This window comes from Kluyveromyces marxianus, chromosome 1 (genome assembly GCF_001417885.1).
Source record: "Kluyveromyces marxianus DMKU3-1042 DNA, complete genome, chromosome 1".
NCBI classification, from domain to species: Eukaryota; Fungi; Ascomycota; class Saccharomycetes; order Saccharomycetales; family Saccharomycetaceae; genus Kluyveromyces; species Kluyveromyces marxianus.
Genome location: NC_036025.1, coordinates 1,552,377 through 1,572,996, shown reverse-complemented (window position 1 = coordinate 1,572,996; position 20,620 = coordinate 1,552,377). Strand labels below are relative to the sequence as shown.

General features: G+C 41.6%; 10 protein-coding genes across 10 annotated transcripts; 8 read left to right on the top strand and 2 right to left on the bottom strand.

The window, feature by feature from the left end:
• Positions 1–37: 37 nt before the first annotated feature.
• Positions 38–1,105, bottom strand: AAH1 (adenine deaminase; the record flags this gene model as incomplete). The annotated part of the gene is made up of 1 exon (XM_022822436.1): positions 38–1,105. One exon carries the CDS (start codon positions 1,103–1,105, stop codon positions 38–40), a length of 1,068 nt encoding a protein of 355 aa, XP_022674258.1.
• Positions 1,106–1,831: 726 nt separating this feature from the next.
• On the top strand, positions 1,832–3,139 carry RGL1 (Rgl1p; the record flags this gene model as incomplete). Its single annotated transcript, XM_022822435.1, has 1 exon — positions 1,832–3,139. One exon carries the CDS (start codon positions 1,832–1,834, stop codon positions 3,137–3,139), a length of 1,308 nt encoding a protein of 435 aa, XP_022674257.1.
• A 221-nt stretch (positions 3,140–3,360) lies between these two features.
• On the top strand, positions 3,361–4,113 carry VPS28 (ESCRT-I subunit protein VPS28; the record flags this gene model as incomplete). The annotated part of the gene is made up of 1 exon (XM_022822434.1): positions 3,361–4,113. One exon carries the CDS (start codon positions 3,361–3,363, stop codon positions 4,111–4,113), a length of 753 nt encoding a protein of 250 aa, XP_022674256.1.
• Positions 4,114–4,549: 436 nt separating this feature from the next.
• On the top strand, positions 4,550–5,965 carry TIM50 (protein translocase subunit TIM50; the record flags this gene model as incomplete). The annotated part of the gene is made up of 1 exon (XM_022822433.1): positions 4,550–5,965. One exon carries the CDS (start codon positions 4,550–4,552, stop codon positions 5,963–5,965), a length of 1,416 nt encoding a protein of 471 aa, XP_022674255.1.
• Positions 5,966–6,531: 566 nt separating this feature from the next.
• Positions 6,532–8,598, top strand: COS111 (Cos111p; the record flags this gene model as incomplete). Its single annotated transcript, XM_022822432.1, has 1 exon — positions 6,532–8,598. One exon carries the CDS (start codon positions 6,532–6,534, stop codon positions 8,596–8,598), a length of 2,067 nt encoding a protein of 688 aa, XP_022674254.1.
• Positions 8,599–11,055: 2,457 nt separating this feature from the next.
• On the top strand, positions 11,056–12,579 carry ALD6 (aldehyde dehydrogenase (NADP(+)) ALD6; the record flags this gene model as incomplete). Its single annotated transcript, XM_022822431.1, has 1 exon — positions 11,056–12,579. The coding sequence occupies one exon, from the start codon at positions 11,056–11,058 to the stop codon at positions 12,577–12,579; it is 1,524 nt and encodes a 507-aa protein (XP_022674253.1).
• A 269-nt stretch (positions 12,580–12,848) lies between these two features.
• On the bottom strand, positions 12,849–13,841 carry LDH1 (triacylglycerol lipase; the record flags this gene model as incomplete). The annotated part of the gene is made up of 1 exon (XM_022822430.1): positions 12,849–13,841. One exon carries the CDS (start codon positions 13,839–13,841, stop codon positions 12,849–12,851), a length of 993 nt encoding a protein of 330 aa, XP_022674252.1.
• Positions 13,842–14,158: 317 nt separating this feature from the next.
• SAY1 (steryl deacetylase) lies at positions 14,159–15,229 on the top strand (the record flags this gene model as incomplete). Its single annotated transcript, XM_022822429.1, has 1 exon — positions 14,159–15,229. The coding sequence occupies one exon, from the start codon at positions 14,159–14,161 to the stop codon at positions 15,227–15,229; it is 1,071 nt and encodes a 356-aa protein (XP_022674251.1).
• A 261-nt stretch (positions 15,230–15,490) lies between these two features.
• KTR3 (mannosyltransferase KTR3) lies at positions 15,491–16,783 on the top strand (the record flags this gene model as incomplete). The annotated part of the gene is made up of 1 exon (XM_022822428.1): positions 15,491–16,783. One exon carries the CDS (start codon positions 15,491–15,493, stop codon positions 16,781–16,783), a length of 1,293 nt encoding a protein of 430 aa, XP_022674250.1.
• Positions 16,784–17,658: 875 nt separating this feature from the next.
• On the top strand, positions 17,659–20,256 carry KLMA_10738 (uncharacterized protein; the record flags this gene model as incomplete). The annotated part of the gene is made up of 1 exon (XM_022822427.1): positions 17,659–20,256. One exon carries the CDS (start codon positions 17,659–17,661, stop codon positions 20,254–20,256), a length of 2,598 nt encoding a protein of 865 aa, XP_022674249.1.
• Positions 20,257–20,620: the final 364 nt, after the last annotated feature.

Below are 20,620 nucleotides of genomic sequence, written 5' to 3'. Positions count from 1 at the left end.
TCTTAAGTATATAATTATCGAATTATTTGAAGTGTAATCATGACAAGTTTGGATACTTGTTAACAACTGCCTCAACCTCAGCTAGAAGTTCCGCCTTTCTCTTAGCATCACACCATGAGCCTTCAATACTTTGCTTGGCAATTTTGGCCCAGACAGCCTTTGTCCAGCCAAATCTTGTGTAAACTTCTAGATAGTTTTGTAGAATATAACCTCCAAAATAGGCTGGATCATCAGAGTTAATGGAGAAAGGAACATTGTTGTCCAAAAGTTCTTGCAATGGAAGTTCCGAAACATCCTTAACAACTTGTAGCTTAACGTTGGATAAAGGACATACAGTCAACATAGTCTTCTGGTCAGCTAATCTCTTGATCAATTCCTTATCCTCAATACTTCTAACACCGTGGTCAATTCTGGTAGTTTCCAACAAGTCTAATGAGTTCTTCACATAGTCTGGACCACCTTCTTCACCAGCATGTGCAGTGAGTTGTAAATTTGAGTTGTAACTCTTTGCAAGTTGGTAACACTCAACGAAGAGTTCTGGTGGGAATGGCTTCTCAGCAGAGTCAAGACCTAACCCAGAGATAACATTGTTCTCAATCAAAGTCTTAGCACTTTTGACCAAATCCAAACATTCTTCAACAGGACAGTGTCTCAACATGCACATAATCAATTTGGAACTGATGTTGAATTCTTTTTGTGCCTTCTCACAGGCTCTCTGGAAACCACGAGTAACAGTTTCCAGGGAGATGCCTCTAGAAGTATGAGATTGAGGGTCGTAGAAGACCTCTGCATGTTTCAAACCTTGAGAACTAACTCTCTTGAAGTAGCTCCAGGCTAGTTCAAAGAAATCGTCCTCACTAATTAGAACGTTGCATCCAATGTAGTAGTAGTTCAAAAAGTCTTGCAAGTCGGCAAAATTGCTGTAAATCTTCTGTAACTCCTCTGCATCCTTAGGAAAGTTATCAGGCAAAACAATTCCATTACGCTTGGCCAATGGGAACAATAATTCAGGTTCTAGCGTACCTTCCAAGTGCAAATGGTGTTCACATTTTGGAAGTTCAGTTAAAAAGCTAGTCACTTCTGCAGTACATTCGTATTTGGCCATTTTGAATTGCAACTGTTTATTTGAATATTCAAAAGAGATTTCAGAGTAACTTTAGGTATACATTATGAAACAAACCCACCCAACTAATGGAAACACAATAAAGTCAAAACAAGCTATTAGTATGACATTCAAACTTCTTCTATTGATTCATGAATCTGCTCACCTTGAACTATATATAAGATATCAGTGATATGTGATGAGCTTGGCATGTATTTCTTTTTTTTATTTTTCTTATAAAAAAGTTGCTCGAAGATAAAAAAAAGAAATTTTGAATTGTCTGATAGTGATCAGCAAGGCTGTTTCGTTCAAGGCACTAATTCGCCTGCAGGATTTTAACTGTTTATTGGAAATGGAGATTCTATTACTGCTATTGATGCGCGCAATCTTGCTGATGTTGAATTTGGAGTAGTACATCATTTCTCTTAATCTTTCTGCCTGCAATTCTTGACGCCATTTTTCTATCCATTGTTCGAGCGCCAGAAGCGACAATATGGAGAGTTGTGTGAGGCTATTTTCGTCCGGGTAGCGTAGTCACGTGTACCGGAGATAAATATTTCATACAATATTTGTTCGAGTACCGGTATACAATGTCGTTTGTAGCATTTATTTCGCGAATGCAATGATGATAATGTGTCTACAAGTTACTTTAGGAGAAAGAAGGGGAAAAGAATGAGAAGTCCGTCCGTTTAGACTGCAAGTGTAGTGACGGGAAATGGATACCAAACAATGACCTATCCTGTGATATCCCTTAAACCAAGCTACAATCCTATTATTAGAGGGTGTCCTGGTTTGCCAGACACCCTTCCCAGAATCGAATGTGAGCTTAGAATTAGATCTAATGATGGAAAGCCCTTTTTTATCAGAAATATACAAACAAGTCTCAAAACTCTCGAGTGCTTGAATACGGGATTGGGATCATTCGCTTCTAAGCGGACAAAAATGGATATTGAAACGGTCCACCATAAGAGAAGTATGAAAATCTCGGACAAAAAACTTGTTGGATTGGATATTCCACTCACGATTGCCCTTCCAGACGACATCAAGGAAACGAATTACAATTCGAAAATCGGTCATTGCTATACAGTACTTGAATGTGATGTTTGGTATAGTACTAAAGACTCCAGTTCAAGCCAGCTCTGGCAGACCTTCTCGCATATCGTGAATGTAGAGAGGTATGTGTTGATCGCATCACCGCAACTATATCCACCAATATCGAAAACCATTACATCACCAGATAGGAAGTTCAGAGTACAACTAACGATTAACAATCCCTGTGTTACGACGGATGACCTACTTTCACTGAACTTAACGCTGTATCCGGAGGCAGCGTCTCATGGCCAAAAACAAGGAATTTTCAATAAACAGGTTAAAATAAAGAGCATTTCTTTAGAACTCAGAGAGCTATTAGAACTCTACGACGCGAATTCGGATGTAAGGGAAAATGTCCTTCAATCAGTGTCAAAGGTATACAATGAACCCATCCCAGAATCCGGTTTCAAAGTCAAGTTAAACCTGAGGGTATTAACCAAGAACCCGCTTCTACATATTTACGAGACTTCGTTGAATGAACCCGCTGTAATGTATCAACTACCTTCTCACCCACCCCAGTTAGAACAAGTAAGGCCACCAGAAACAGTAATTCTTAAGGGCAAACACATCAAGGAGCCGTTCCAGTACAATTCATCCATCACAACGAGAGGAAAACTATTCTCTGTTATCCATTCTATCATGATAAAGTTCAAGATATCGAAAGGCAAAGATTTTGAAGTATCATACCCAATTGATGTTTCTCCTTGGCCAAAAACCCACTTGAACCACCTGGAACAGCTTATATACCAAGAACGTGAAATTGCTAAGAATGCAAGAGCTTTCTACCAAAATTATGGTGGTATAAGACGGAATAAAAATGGACAGCTAGAATATCCACCACTACCTTCGGTCATATACCTTCCCACGAAGGAATCCTTAACCCAGTTAGGTGTCCTTTATAACACAGACTCAAAAGTCCCCAGAAGGATGTTCCTAATCGAATAAGGACCTGTTTATTCTTATAGTATAAAAAGTTGTAGTATATCTGTTTGTATTTGAAAATGTTATATCTCTTAACCGATTTGATGTGTATGCATTGTTTCTAACGAACGCATAAATATCAATTGAAAAATGACCCTAAAATAATTAATCGTACTGATTTAAGTACAGAGAAAACAGACAAAGGTATAGGAGAGATCTGACCACAATAGCACAAGAACTGCAGTATGCAAGACTACAGGGCACCGGTAAATCATTACGGCAGTCAAAACAGCACAAGGCCCTTCAATCCAAAACTTCTAGAGGAATTTCAATTATTTGATATCAATACACAGGCGAGGGAGAGAGAAATCGTTGAAACCTTAGGGGAAATATATTCCATCATTATTACATTAGACCATGTGGAGAAGGCATATTTGAAGGATGATATAGGTAGCGATGAGTACACTGCTTTGGCAAATAAACTCATAAATCAATATAGAACTTATCTCAGTGATAAAGATGTTGAAGAGCGCTTTCACGATCTAGAAACTTTCAAAACAAAGTGGCAAATAACAGCCTCTAATGCAATTACAAGATTGGAAAGAGGAATACCGGTGACAGTAGAGCATGGTACGAGTGGCGACTTTGGTTCACAAGACAATATATCACAAGACGGCACGGCAAACGGCGTTTCAAATGGTAATAATAAATACAGCGGCAAACGCGTAGCCGAAGCTACAGGAAATTTCATCACGGTGATGGATGCTTTGAAACTAAATTACAAAACAAGGGAACAACTACATCCTTTAATGTCTGAATTGTTACTAAGTGTTAATCGAGTAACTAGTAATGACTTCGAGAATAGAAATAAACTAGTAGAATGGATTATCAAGATCAACAAATTAAAAAACGACGAAAGTCTATCGGATTCAGAAGTACAACAGCTTTTATACGCTCTCGAAAGTGCATACAAATCATTTTATACCCTCCTCGAATAGTGCATCAGTTTGTATAACCATTACGTATATAAACCACAACATCTGTGATGTCACGTGTACTATTGCTATTACTACTCTCTTGACATTTGAAAAATTTTGGTAGAAAAAAAAAAAAAAAAAAAAGAGAATGAAAAAGACTTTAAAAGTAAGAAACTATTCAGAGTAACAATAATATTTAATGGAATTTTGAAGTAGATTTTAAGAGCTCGTTGTAATATTCCTACTGGGCTAACCAGAGACTAATATCTTCTGTTAAATCAGACCTAATCGATTTCTTCCTAGGTGTAAGGATAAGAAAGAGTATAAAATCTTTTTTTATTACATCTGCTTTTCGTTTACTGATCAAGAAAGAGCATTTTTTGCCAACAATCAAGGGTGAACCTCTCCAAACGCAATGCTATCATTGGCAAGAGTATCACTTTTGCGTAGTGCGCGTATGGTACCTGCATACGCAGTAAAAAGGAGTACAGTGGTTCCTACCAGATTATTGCATAACAGCAGGGTTATATTACAAAAAGACGAAAAGAAGCAAACACCTAAATCAATCCTAGATGATGATATGCTTGCAAGAGCTGGTGTAGAGATAGAGGCTGACGAGTTAGCCAAGAAGGGGAAGCAAGGCCAAGAAGGGAAGAACGCAGAGTCAGAAGAAGCCGCTGCTGATGAAGAGCAAGCCAAAGAAGAAAAGGGTTCTGGTAAGAAGAGAAGAAGTAGAAAATCATCCACAGACATTAAGCGTGAACGTTACGCAAACTGGTTCTACATTCTCTCAGGGCTTGGTCTTGCAGGTGGTGCTCTATCCATGGCACGTAACTGGGATGACGACGAGTCCGAAGAATTGAAGGCTGAAATTCCAAACGGCTATACCCCAGATTTGATGTACAGGAGATTGAAGAGACGTTGGGATTCGATATTCACTTTCTTCCAAGAACCTCCATTCCCAGATTTACTCCCACCTCCACCTCCACCACCATACCAAAGACCATTGACCCTTGTCCTTTCTTTGGAGGATTTGTTGGTTCACTCTGAATGGACTCAACAAACAGGCTGGAGAACTGCGAAGAGACCTGGTGTAGACTACTTCTTGGGTTACCTATCCCAATATTACGAGATTGTGTTGTTTTCTTCCAACTATATGATGTATTCCGAAAAGATTGCTGAAAAACTTGATCCTATCCATGCCTTTATTACCTACAACCTTTTCAAAGAGCATTGTTTGTACAAAGATGGTGTTCACATCAAGGATTTGTCGAAGCTAAACAGAGATTTGGGTAAAGTTTTGATCATCGATACCGACGAAAACTCCTTCAAGCTACAGCCAGAAAATGCAATTTACATGGAACCATGGGACGGTAAGGCTGATGACAAGTTGTTGAGATTGATTCCATTCTTGGAATACTTGGCTACCCAACAAGTGAGCGACGTGAGACCAATATTGAAGTCCTTCCCAGATAACAAGACCATCCCAGAAGTTTTCGATCAACGTGTCCAGAAGTTAAGAGAAAAGTTCGAGCGTGAAGAAAAGAACCAAAACAACTGGGTCATGAGACTATCGGGTGCCGGTCTTACCGGAGTCAAACCCAAATTCCCACTCGACATGATCAGAGAAGAAGGTGAGAAGAACTATGTCAGATTCATGAAGCTCGTCGAAGAAGAAAAGGAAAAAATAAAACTACAGCAAGAGGCTATGGGCCAACAAACTTTCACCTTGAAGGACTACGTTGAAGGTAACATCCCTACCCCAGAGGAACAGATGAAGCTACAAATGGAAAAACAAAAGGAAATCGAGGCTCAGTTCGAACAACGGAAGAAGTTGAAGGCTCAAGAGCAAAACATTGACCAAGGAAAATAATGTCTGCGTTGAGCCTTCCATTACACTCTCTTCGCTGTCACATGTAAATACTCAGTTATGTGTATATTGTATATATCTAGATCAAATGATGTCCAACACCGCAAGTATTACCTATTACCCCACAGCCACACCCCCACACATATGAAACATACAGACGCTACTAAAACTAAGTTAAAGAAAAGTTAAAAAAAAAGCTCGTGATACTACACTTTCCCAGCTGTTCTTTAGCCATGAATCCAAGAAACCCCTAGTTTCCTACCTTAATTAATCCGTTAATATTCCGCTTCTTGTCCACTACTCACTGTTTTTTTTTTTTTTTTTCACACTATTGAGTTTAATGCCGTCGATCAGTTGTTTTCGGATTTTTGCTGCAAATAAAGGAAACAGACAAAATGTATAAAAAAAATATTTGTTTTCAGATAAACAGCCATCTTTCTGAGATCTTTTTTTGCATTGAATAAGGCTAAGCGCCTAAGGGAGCAAGCGAATTAGAAGAAAGGAAGTGCGGTAGGCGCAGTGTTGCGAATTATTTAGGGCTTAAGAGAGTACGACAGGGGAATAGTTATATGTCTACAGGTAATATTCATATTCTAAACGCGGATTACTCGAGGTACGGGGTATCTGTGTACGATCAGTTGTATGGGCGGGGAGGGTCTGGTGGTGAAAAGGAGCCGGTTAGAAGTCATGAGCCTGACGGCTTCAAGAAAAGATATAAGTCTTTGATGCAGGGATCTGGACAGTGGAGGCACTGGAAGCAGAAGCAGAAGAGGGCCGGTCCCAAATCTGTTGTCAAGGCGAAGGCATTTCTTGGAAGGCTGCAAGGGGAGAAAAGGAGGCAAGAACCGCAAGTGCGGGAGACTGATTTTGCAGATATCAATTGTTTACCTGAGGAGATTATCTGCAGAATTATTGATAATTTAGGTGATCGGGAGGAGCAGTTACAGTGTTTGTATGTTTCATGGAAATGGTCTGAGTGTGCCAAACGGATTATTTACAGGGATGTCAGTTTTACCAGTACTTATAGAGTCGGGCAGTTTGTTACTACACTAAGGAAGAATAACAACTATGGGAAATATGTGGACTCTATAGATTTATCGCAGTTGAAGAATGGGTTTGTTTGCCTTCCGGAATCTACAGAAGCCGAGGAAGCAGCCTCGATGTCAGCGTATGGGGTTGAACTTCCGGAATTTGCATATGCAGGTTGGAGAGACTGGAGATATAGAAACAACTCCCTCTATGGCTCCCATATGCTAAGCAGTATCAACCATACTCGCGGGAGAAGGGGTAGTGATATCTCCTCCACACACTCTAGTATCTTTTCCAATACTTATCCGAGAGGTCGCTCTGGTTCGACAACATCAATTGTGTCAAAAACCACTCAAGGTGCAGGAAACAAAAATGTAATGACGAAAATAAGACGGTTCTTCTCGAGCAATTTTGAAATGTCAAGCGCTCAGCAAGGACCATTGCATGAAGAAATCGATGACGAAAGATCTCCGTCCTCGTCTCCATCTCTATCTCCTAGCTCTATGGAGGATAAGATGCCAAAAAATTCATCCCTACCTTACACCAACAAATTTTTGCTTAAATACGCTCATCTTCGTGATTTACCAATTGGATACATTCTACACATATTGCGCATATGTGTAAACCTTCGCAGCCTAAAACTCTCCAACTTAATGATTTCTCCAGATTTTCAGATTGAAGTCCTGAAGTACAAAAGAAGCGAATACATAAGTTTTTTCCCGGAGGACCAAGAGGAGGCTTATCTTGGAGATGACGACGAGTTAACTGAGTCGGGCGAGCCAAGGGCCAAGTATTTCTCTGACAGTGACAAACCTTACCATCATTACAAAGACCAACAAGCAGATACCATTGCAACTGGCAGATTTGGGACAACGTCGGAGAATTATAATATGTTTACGAACAAATACACCCCACGTAAGAAATTCCAATTAAAGATGTTGACGAATGATGATTTATGCGATGCTATATTATCGCTCAAACATCTTCGCAAGTTGGAAATTGGAAATGTGGTCTGGTTAGTGCAAAGGGATATGAAAAGATTAATTTCGCAAACAATGTTTAAATGTCTACAGGAGCAGCGCCCCATGAATGAAGTTTACATGAATTTCGAGGGTAGTGGTCTACAAACAACGCTACCACTTGCGGGACAAGGACCCCTGGATGGAATGGTAGCATTGATTATTCTCAATGACATGATGAATAACAGAAGTGACGAAGAGATTCTTGAATGGTTCGAATTGAGATGGGTGCCCGTTTTAAGGATGATAATCCAATGCGGGGATCAAGTTCATCTTGCTAGGGCCAGCGAACAATTGAACTACAAGGTAGTGGACCATTCTTCAAACGTAGCCATTCCAGTAAGGGAAATTTCGATTTTGAACTCTACAACGGGCCAATTCAGCTACCTGGTAAAGATAGATCCTGTTTCGAGCTGTCTTCACCTTAGGATTGAAAACGGCACTCCACGCACGGCTACAGACAATAAGCTAAAACAATGCACAGATATGCTACTAGAAAGAGTAAATCATCTAAGAGAGGGCCAGCTATTGCAACACACTGGGGAAAACTTCCTCTCTGCGGGAGGCATGCGATACGACCTGATCTGAATTAGATTGTTTTTGTCTTTGTCTGCAGAGTCGCTTTAAAAATACTTGAGCAATACACCGAGGTTTATGTACGTATTTGATTATGTTTCTTTTCGTTTTGTTTCTTTTCGTTTTGTTTTGTTTCGCTTTATTTTGTTTCGCTTTGATGTGTAGTGTGCTGTATATCGTTTCTATTTCTTATTGTTATGTTCCTTCCTGTGCGCGCGACGTAGGGTCCCCTCCTTCACCTCCGTTACCGGCCTTTTAGAGACTTCTTTAGGCGTGGGTGGCCGTTCGTTTTTTCAACCATAAGGTCAAGCAACATAACACCTACACCTAGATGATCTAGATAATCCGAACTTCGCCCTTAGCATCAGAAAACGGTGCCCCTCCACCTGACGTGCACCGGGTTGTGTGGGCATGCTACTCTGCGCTAACGGCGAGTTATTCCGGTCAGACTGACTCATTCCTAGAAGAGAAAGAAAAAAAAAACACTAAAAAAAAAAAAAAAAATTGTACCAACAAACTGTGTGGCCCAAACAACTACTAAGAAGAAGCCAGCATGAGCGACTGAGATTACAGAACAAGAATTCCGGCGCCCTATCAAAGGCTCAATTCGGCATTAGCAGCACAAATTCGACTCTGCTACCAGTATGAGTAATACAATGCGAGAAAAGAACAAACAAATAAATAAGAAGACGCATCGAGCCTTCTAGGATTTCGATTTTCCATGTAGTCTAGATCCTCAGTCCAGGATAAACCCCTTCCTACCTTCCCCTCTCCTCCCCTCCTCTCGTTCTTCGTTTGGCTTTTCTTCTTTTCGATCACAACAGACAAGGCAGAGAGATATCAACACCTCGAAACTAATACGAGCGCTCTAAACAGGTTTTATATATCACGTGATTAAAAATGCGTCACAACAGTATGTTTTGAATTTTTGTTTTTTTTATTATTCTGATTGTTTTTGTTTGTTTGTTTGTTTGTTTCTTAACGACAGCGACAGAGGTGCACTGCACGAATGGGAAATCTGAATCTGCGACAGTAATGTGAAAAAAGGGGAAACAATGCGTCAAGAGGACTAAATGGGAGAAAGATTTCAAGGTGGCACGGCTGAAATGGAATTTAGCGCTGAAGGGAGCGGACATGAAAAAAATAAATAATCGGAGTTGGAGTTGGAGTTGCACCAAAGGAAAATAATGGGTGTATGTTAGGAACGAAAACAAGGCGCGGTCGGGACTTGTCTCGCACCCCCAAAATCGGTCAGTTGGTTTGTTAGTTAGTTAGTTAGGCTGTTACTGAACCATACCGTACCCCTACCATACCCCACCCCACGCCCGCTCCCTCTCTTCACCGAACCGAACGGGAATCTCCTAGCGGTTAGGAGATGATAAAACATAGTCGGTCACGTGGAATTATTCGTTCCAGACCTCCGGGGCCCCCGGAGGTCCGCTCGCTGATTTTGCATAAAGCCAAGCCTAAGGAAAGCGAATACAAAAAAAAGAAAAGTAAAGGAAACCAAAAAAAAAAAGGGCTTGCCCCGCCCCCACCCCTGTAGTCGTATGACATGAGAAGTTAAACCCCTCCTTCCCCTCCCTCTGCATTATGCCCCTCACTGTGCTCGGATCACCGTTCCTTCAGCCCGGAGTTTTAGTTGAGAGAGTGTTTAGCCCAACAAACTGAGCTGCTGGAAGGTGACAGACAGACGAGAACACACGTTATGCGCGTACGTACACAAACAATCGGATGCATATTACGCACCGCACAAAAATTCTATTACTAACACAGCAACAACAACGCTTTGTAATGCATACTAACCAACTGTGGAACAAGACCCAAAAAAAAACCTAGTGTGAGTGTGAGTGAGTAATATTTCTTAGTTGTTGGGATGGATTGGGCTGGAATGAAAGAGAGAGGACAAGTGGCTAGCAATTGCTCAACAAAGGACAAAGCTAGTTAGTTTATTCTGGCGCAAAAGCGGGGTGTTTTCGGAGTCTTCGGCCCTCCCTCGCCGGTTGTCAGCCTCCGAGTTTTGTTCTAGCATTATGCGTTTGCTGTAAGTAAAGTAAAACACGGGCTTTTTCTTTACTTTAGTTTACTTTGTTTTTGTTTTTCTTTCCAGCGTCGGGATCATAGCGTATGGGATTAAGGTGCAAGGGCATTAAAGGAGGCTCTAAGCTCTAAGCTCTAGCCTTTGTTCTAACTCTATTTCACGTATCCGTACCGACCACGCTCTAGAAGGAGTCGCATAAAAGGGTTTTCTTGTTTCATTAATGCGTTGGTCTAGTATACAAGCATTATTAATAATGCACCCGTTGCCGAACAGTCAATCGATCTTGTATAAATACAGGGCTTCTATTGCTCTCATCCACATCCAGAGTATCTAATGGTTATGGTTTGCGTTACATTTCTGTTAGCTTGGGGAGAAACCCAACAGGTAGTAGAGTATCCACTATCAATATTGGAAGCAATAGTATAAGAATGTCTTCATCACTAGCAGAGAAACTAAACGTCAAGATTGTTGAACAAAAGCCGGTCACTGTGACCTTGCCAAACGGTCTAACCTACGAACAACCAACCGGTTTGTTCATTAACAACCAATTCATCAGATCCCAGGATGGTAGCACTTTGAAGGTTGAGAACCCATCCACCGAAGAAATCATCGTTGAGGTGCAATCTGCCACCGCTCAAGATGTTGAGTATGCAGTTGAAAGCGCTGAAGCTGCTTTCAACTCCGAATGGTCTTCTATGGATCCAAGAAACCGTGCTGCATACTTGGTCAAGTTGGCTAACTTGATTGAGGAAAAGAAAGAATTGATTGCCTCCATCGAGTCCACCGATAACGGTAAAGCTTTGGCATTGGCCAGAGGTGATGTTGGTTTGGTCATTGACTACATCAGATCCGCCGCTGGATATGCTGACAAGCTAGGCGGTAGAACCATCGACACTGGTGATGGTTACGCTAACTTCACCTACAGAGAACCAATTGGTGTTTGTGGTCAAATTATCCCATGGAACTTCCCATTGATGATGCTTTCCTGGAAGATCGCCCCAGCTTTGGTTGCCGGTAACACCGTCATCTTAAAGCCAGCTTCCCCAACCCCACTAAACGCCTTGTTCTTTGCCTCCTTGTGTAAGGAAGCTGGTATCCCAGCTGGTGTCGTTAACATCGTCCCTGGTCCAGGTAGATCTGTCGGTGACACCATCACAAACCATCCTAAGATTAGAAAGATCGCATTCACTGGTTCCACTGATATCGGTAGAGATGTCGCTATCAAGGCTGCTCAATCTAACTTGAAGAAGGTTACCTTGGAACTAGGTGGTAAGTCCGCTCACTTGGTGTTTGCCGACGCCAACATCAAGAAGACTATTCCAAACTTGGTCAACGGTATCTTCAAGAACGCTGGTCAAATTTGCTCCTCCGGTTCCAGAATTTACGTCCAAGATACCATATATGATGAACTTCTATCCGAATTCAAGAAGTATCTGGAAACCGAAATCAAGGTCGGTTCTCCATTCGACGAATCTAACTTCCAAGCTGCTATCACAAACAAGGCTCAATTTGAAACCATTTTGAACTACATCGACATCGGTAAGAAGGAAGGTGCTAAGATTCTAACGGGTGGTGAAAGAGTCGGCAACAAGGGTTACTTCATCAGACCAACCGTATTTTACGATGTCAAGGAAGACATGAGAATCGTGAAGGAAGAAATCTTTGGTCCTGTCGTGACTATCTCCAAGTTCTCTACTGTTGACGAGGCTGTCGCTCTTGCCAATGACTCTGAATTCGGTTTGGGTGCTGGTATCGAAACTGAAAACTTGTCTGTTGCATTGAAGGTCGCTAAGAGATTGCATGCAGGTACCGTTTGGATTAACACATACAACGACTTTGACGCTGCTGTTCCATTCGGTGGTTACAAACAATCTGGTTACGGTAGAGAAATGGGTGAAGAAGCTTTCGAATCATACACCCAAGTCAAGGCTGTCAGAATCAAGCTCGAGTAAACTAATCTATGCTCCCCATCCATGTAAATGATTTGATGCTATTAACGTACTAAGCTTACAATAAAAAAATAATGAAGTAAAGCAAACAAATTAGAACAAGAGACGAAATAATAGCCTGTTGTTACCACCAAGCATCATCTCTTCCTCATAGCTGGTGTTTATTCTTCTGGAGGTCTTTTTTTGTTTTTGTTTTCAATCCCTTCTATTTTTTGTATGTATATATAAGTTTATGTGTACACTGCGTGTATAACTTGCAAGACAGGTTTCTTCTATTTTCCTATTTGAAGGTACTTATTTATTAATTCTAGCGTCTCCGACGTAGCGTCTAGCAAGCAGTTGTGCGAACAGTCAGGAATCACATCCAAAGTACTATTTTCTAGCCTTGTCCATTTTTGAAGCTTTTCCAAAGTACATACTTCATCTTTATCACCGTGTATAAGGTGTATAGGAACGTCAGCATTTAATTCTGAAAGTTGCACGTCATGCCATCCCAGAAAGTATCCCACAAGGGTCTTTGACTTTATTTGAATATTTCTGTAGAACTGGTACAATTTTCCATACGTGTTTCCCGAGCGGTAATAAAATTTCCGAATTCCACTACTGTCTAAACCTTTGCTCTGATCGAATTTCACTCTGTAGAAATCAAATATTCCGGGGAAAAACCAAAGAAGTTTTAATATCAGCCTGACTAAAGGGTTTTGTAGTGCTTTATTTTCCATCGGAGGAGTTCCAAGAAAGATTAATTGAGCGCATTTATACTTTATCTTTTTAGATACATGGGCAGCTAAGATACACCCCATAGAGTGGCCAATTATGTCGACTGACTTAAATTGATGTTGATGACATACCTTGTAGACCAGCTCACATATTACACTTGTAACGTCATTCATGTCATAGCGATCTAGATTTCCCGAATCTCCAAAGCCCGGGAGATCCAAGGTGATAAAAGGAGTGTTATCCTCGCTAAACCTACTTATTAGAGGTTCGAAATGTGTCAAGTTCCCACCCAGTCCATGGATCATAAGAACGAATTTCTCATTTCGTACTTCGCTCCTTATATTGTGACAGGTCTGAATCTGGACACTTTTACCTTTTATAGGTACTTCAACTACATCTAGGTGTGATTCTACTATCTCATTGTGGAAGTCTTTTGCATTTGAGAGTACTTGTTCGTTTAACTTGTGATTATTCCCATTGTACTTTTCTACAACTTTATCGGTAGGTATACCTGACAATGGCGTTGGATAATGATAGAAACCCATAATTATAGCTCCGCTAAGTGGTAGGTATCATGCAAAGCTACTAAGTGATATATAAAAAGGGAATACACTCGAGGTATTCTTATTTTCTTTATTGTCTGTTGTATGGATGCGTGGGGCTTTCTTTTAAAGTTTCAAGTTGCATTTGTATAATAAGAAAAGCTCGAAGCCCTCTTCGGCTAAATTAGAGATGCGACATTGAGAAACGATAAAAGGAAAATAATGTAAATAAAATAAAGCAGTTCGTTGTTGCCCAGGTCCCACGAAGGTCAATCCCAGGCTCCCAAGCAGAATTAGCTGTTTGTGAAGCACAAGGGCCGATGGATTTAGAGAGTAAAGGTTCTTTTTTGCCTGTTTTTGCAACTCTAAGAGGCATATTAGCATTGATGTTTAGTCTGTTTATTGCCGGATGGAAGTACCTGCAGAATCACAACAAGACCCAGATGGAGAGAAAAAAGCTTTTCATCTCACTCTGTTGCCAGACAATGAGTGAGAATGCCAACTTGACTATTTTCAAGTACGTGGTGAATCCTGTATTGCGAGTAGTGTGTCTTGGTCTAGCTAAACGACACGGAATGACGAAATATGACTCTGATGAAGGGAAGGGCTACTGGGTAAGACAAGCTCAGAATCAAGATTCGCAGCCGGATAAGCAAACACGGAAGTTGCTTCTATACGTCCATGGAGGCGGGTTTGTATGTGATTTATTGCCAACGAGCTTAGCGTCCATTCGCATTTTATCGAATGAACTAGACCAAAATACAGCGGCATTAGCACTAAACTACCCGCTATTCAGCAAGTGCACGGATCTCAACGAATATATATGGAAGGAGTACTGCAAGCTGGCATCGCAGTACTCGGAAGTCAATCTCGTTGGTGATTCATGCGGAGGCCATCTTATTCTAAACATTATGCTAAGATGTCACCGCGAAAATTACGCGAACCGGCCAAGCACGGCCATCGCCATATCACCCTGGTGTAATATCCTAGATACAAATACGATAGACCTAGATGCTATCCAGGGTTTTAATGTCGACTTGCTCAACCGTGAGACCTTAGTGACATACCAGCATTCATACTTAAACGAAGAAGAACCGCCGTTGACTCAAGACTCATGGCTCATAAACACTAACAACACCGCGGCCGAGACCTGGCAAGATATCCTACAGCGCACTAGACTACTGGTAAACTACGGGGAATGCGAGGTGTTCAAGATCCAGGTAGAGCAATTCTTAGCACATATTGGATCCAATCCAAATCTAGTCGTTCAGCGACAAAAAAATGGGTTCCACACAGAACCACTTATCATGAGCGACAAGAAAGTCTTGAAGTCGTGGAGAGATTTCATACTAGCAGCTCCAAGCGAGGAGAAGGTCAACCAAGTCCCTTAATATCCTACATAGCAAGCTTACCTAAAAAATATTCTCCATATTCTCTGTTCTTACTCATATTCTTATTTTTAATCTTTCTCTTATGCGTAACTACCAACAATGCGTAACGATTTTCGCGGTACCTGAAAAATTCAAAGAAAGTGAAAAATATCGATCGAGTAACAGACAAAGCCTTTAGGTTAGTGTAAATAGAGATTTGAATTGAAGAACAGAAGATTTAGAAGGACTATAATTGACTGGATAGGCAGGAAGGCGAACATAATGCAACCGAAAAAGAAGCTCTTGCCCAAGTCCGCATTTCTTGTGAAGAAATATGAACGTCATTTCAGGATTTTATTCATTGCTTTCATCACGGTCCTATGTTTCGTGTTCTTTACACGGTCCGGGCCTGTACCCGCAGAGAACTCAGCAAACCTAGGGACTCCAAGTGCAGTAAATAATGCTAAGACGCCAGCTGAGCAGGCAAAAACTGCACCACCACCACCACCACCTGTTTCTGGTGGTAGTGCGGCCACGAGTAAGAAGCAATTGTTAATGCCATTTGCCGATAAACAGCAAGGCATTGTGTATCCAGAGGACGATGGTGTTAGAGAGAAGGCCACAATGGTGACTCTAGCTAGAAACAGCGATTTGTGGAATCTTGTAACATCTGTCAGACACGTTGAAGACAGATTCAACAAGAACTACCACTACGATTGGGTATTTTTGAACGATGAGCCATTCAACGAAGAGTTCAAGAAGGTGATGACTTCTCTGGTGAGTGGTACCGCTAAGTTTGGGCTCATTCCAAAGGAGCACTGGTCTTTCCCAGACTGGATTGACCTGGACAAGGCTGCTGCTGCTAGAAAGAAGATGGGGGCTGAAGGTATTATCTACGGTGATTCCGTCTCCTACAGACACATGTGCAGATATGAATCAGGCTTCTTCTGGAGACATGAGTTGCTAGATGAGTACGAATGGTACTGGCGTGTCGAACCCGACATCGTGCTCTACTGTGACATTAACTACGACGTGTTCAAGATGATGAAGCAGAACAACAAGAAGTACGGTTTCATCTTGTCGGTCAGCGAGTACGAGTCAACGATTCCAACCTTGTGGGAAACCACCCAGAACTTCATGAAGGAGTACCCACAGTACGTCAAGGAAAAGAACATGATGGACTTTGTCTCTAACGACAAAGGGCAAACGTACAATATGTGCCACTTCTGGTCCAACTTCGAGATTGCGTCACTAGACCTATGGAGATCCCCTGCGTACCGTGCATACTTTGATTACTTGGACAAGGCTGGTGGATTCTTCTACGAAAGATGGGGAGACGCCCCAGTTCATTCCATTGCCGCTTCCATATTCCTAGAACCAGAAGAGTTCCACTTCTTCGACGGTATCGGCTACTACCACCCAGGCTTCACCTCATGCCCCGTTGAAGAGCAGGTCAGACTACATAACAAGTGTATTTGCGACCCTTCGAAGGACTTGACCTGGGCCCAATCCTACTTCTGTACCAGAAAGTACTTCAAGGTCCGTGGCTTGCAAGTCCCAGAGGAAGTAAGGTAAGGGGCATACACATACTCCCGGCTCCCCACTCCAGTGTATATTGTATTATACATACACCTATGTATTTCATACTTTACATTTCACAATGCAAGAGACTCTCCCCTCCCTGATACCATACACTACTACTCCTCCTGCATCATATGACCACGACTGCGGCTCCCCCACTAGCATTCATGGATACCTAACCTCACCTACCTGCTCCCTGTCCATACATCCCTCACCCTTTCTCGACAATCCGGCTTGGCATATCACATGATCTGTCTCTTCTTTTCCAGGAACCGGATGTTTCTCTCATGTTGCTTGGTTTCTCTTTTCTTTCTTAAATATATAGATTGAAAGAGAGAGAGCCTTTGGGTTCCTTTGCTTATAAAAAAAACATGATGTTCGAGGACGGGGCAGAGGAAGAAAAGGCGGACCATAAAGTATATAAGCGTATCACCCGAGGATAGAAGCGTGTTAGCGGCGAATACAGATCGAGGACAACAGTCTGGTAAGAAAGACAGAGTCTTTTACCTGAATTTTTGCAGCGAAAATTTTAAGTTTTATTGTCAATTCGGAATTCTGTTTCCGTGATTTGAACTAGTTTTGGGACTTGGTAAAAGCTATCAATCATCTACGATCACTTATTGTGTTGAGTGGTAGAAGATCAAGGGAGAGTTAGTTTATACGGGCAGTTTGCCAAGCGTGTGAATAGGCGAGGGATATAATCTTCTGCTTCTGCTTCTGCTTCTGTGCTTTTTTTTTTTTTTTTTTTTTGTTATAGGAAAGAAGGGCAGGCTTTTGTTTGAATTAAATCAAGTGAACAAGCAAAGGAGTTGTTAGGTTACTCGACTTTTTGGTTTTGTACAAGCCATCAGAGAAGATAGATAGAAACGATGAGTTCAGTTGGTGTTTCGGTACATCCGTCACACGTGTCTTGGAACCGGGTTTCTGATAGCGGTAGTTGTGTTCCGAGCGACAACAAGAAGGAGGCCCAAATGAAAAGGGTGAATCACGTGAAATCGCTTTCCTCGGATACATCTTCAGAGAATACAGAGGACATCTCGTTAATGGACTCGAACACGAACTCGAATGGTGCTAGCGGAACGGATAACTCGTCGACGATGAACTCGAGTTCTGTCGCAGATTTGTCTGCTACCACGGCAAAGCTTGGCAAGAATTTTTCGAATGAGGCGGATGTGTCTTCGAGTATAGCCAAGAGTGCAAGCACTAATGAAAGTTCCACCATGGTTGAAGGTGGCGGAAACGGCAATGGATGTGGTTACACTGGTGTTGTACCGACAAAAGTGCCAAGCTACGAGGATTCCATAGAATACTTCCGGTGGGTCGATAACGTGCCAAGACATCCGCCTTCTTATAAAGCGGTGAATCCCAACAGAAGAATCACATACCCAATATACGAGACCGTCGACAATAATGTGTTGCCCAAATACACACCAGCAGTAAGGGAGATAACAGTTGTGTCCATGAAAAACGAATGGCTAAACCCTTACGAATTATCTACGTCAAGAGCGTGGAAAAACTTCATTATGGAAATAAACTCAACCCAGCTAAATTTTTATTACATCCACGAGTCACTAACCAGCGGCATTAGAAACTACTATGGTGGCCCGTCAAATTTTACGAACGACTTCCATGCGCCAAAACAGTCAAACCGATTTTTACCCTCTCTACATTCGAAGAGTACCTACCAGTTTAACAGGGCGGATCAAGAGTGGATCACAAAAATGATCAAGAGCAACGAGGAAAAATATCTATCAACCGATTTACTCTTCAGATCCTTTAGCTTACAATATGGTAAGTTTGGGATCCCCACCGATTACACGAAAAAAACTTTTGTTCTGCGGTTGAGATGCGAACTGCAACAGTTCTTAATAAATTTCGCTCACGTAGATGATATGATAGACTGGAGCGTTTACCTATCCATTGGTATTGATGTCTCCTTAGATTTAGCGTGCAGAGAAATGCCCACATACCGAACAGTGCCCAGAAGAAGGCGCAGGGGCCATCGCAGAAGAAGGAGAAGAAGAAGAAGAAACATTGCAGATCACAGCAATTCACTTGGATTGCAACGGATGCTCCAAGTGGGAACCGGACAGTCTCCAAAACCACTGAACGGCAAAAACGAAAGAAGGGCATCTTCAGCATCCACCGGATCATGCACTGATTCCAATATCAGACCTGTTTTAGCATCAAGTCGTAGCACAGGATTTGTTCTCGAATCATTGAAGAGTCGTAGTAGATCAACACAGTCCCTAGGGGTTTCTACACCCCAAACAGGCTCTCCATCATCAAAAACTGAAATTCAAAGAAGATCCAGTGACTCATCTCTAAAGGGTATAAAATCAAAATTAGCTACGATGTTCCACTACGATAGGAAAACTCCTTCGCGTAGCAAGAGGAAGACTAGTAATGCAAGTACTTTGAACTGTGTCATTGAAGATGAAGACGATGAGGAGCAATCGTCTACTACAACCCCAACTGCAAAATCACAGGAACAAACCACCGAGACTCCGATCAGTTCACCACATAAAAGAACACAAAGTGTTCCTTCCGTTTCATCATCGTCATCGTCTCCTTTACCAAAAGCAAATGACGCTACTCCAAATAGTATCTATAAAACGCTTGGATTACGTCATGCCGAAGATGTTAAACCAATAAATCTTCCTTCAGAAACAGTGTCAGAGCTAAACGAAATTGAGCTGGGATCAATTTCTGTTATTTCACATAACGCAGAGGATTTTTCCTCCGAGAATGATTTATCTGCTCAAACAGGCTACCAAAATGCCATATCTTCTCGTTTGGAGTTGAATGAATTACAAACCATCCTCAATGAACATAATGAACAGAGTAGTGAGGAAACGGAGCCTGACCATGAAGATCTTGAAGATGACGAAGAAGAAGAAGACGATGATGAAGACGACGACGATGGTGACGAAGATGACGAAGATGACGAAGATGAGTTAGGTACGGGTACTAGTGGCGTTACTCTGAACCATCCACATTCAGCTTCCTCGTCAATTTACCACGAAGAAGGAATTTTCCACGATAGTGACGACGATTACATCTACGTGCCTGTTGTGAGTAGTCATAGACAACGTACATCCTCTGTTACAAGTAACTTGTCGCATACACCATATGGTAGCTCCGAGTATAAATGGAAACCACCAAGAAAAGAAATAACTCGTAGAAGGTACATCAGAGATTCATTACGTTGTGTAAGACCTCTAGGGTTTGATGAATCATGGGTTAATAAAATTGCATTAGCACCTAGCATGGGTCCGAAATATGAAACTAATAACCCCCCAATATCAGGGTTTGCGTCAAGTAACGACAGTCCTTCAAAAACTAAGCTCTTAAGAAAATTGTACAATACTCAGCCGGCACTACTGCTAAGTAAGTGCAAAAACCATTACTTGACACCTTATATCATCACACCCTCAGGACTAGTAAGAGCAACACCGAAAGAGTGATATGAAATGATACATGATTACAGTTATGGCATATTTAAGCATAAGTAGAAACATATAGCTCACACAAGTAAATGATTATTCTGTTACTGTGTTTTTTTATTTACAACTCATTACGTTATCGGGAACTCATCAATGTCCATTGAAGTCGTTTAACTACTACAGACTGCTAACTAAGCTCCCTTTTATGTACGAATACTAGTATATATTCGCGGGATCCGCATAAATTTGGTATTTTAATGAAGAAGTGCAAATCCGATGATCAGAAAAGATATTACAATAATGGTGGCACGAATTGGATGCAGTGGATTTATATCACCAGGATCAAATTCTAACGAGCTGAATATTGGACGCAGCACTTCATCAT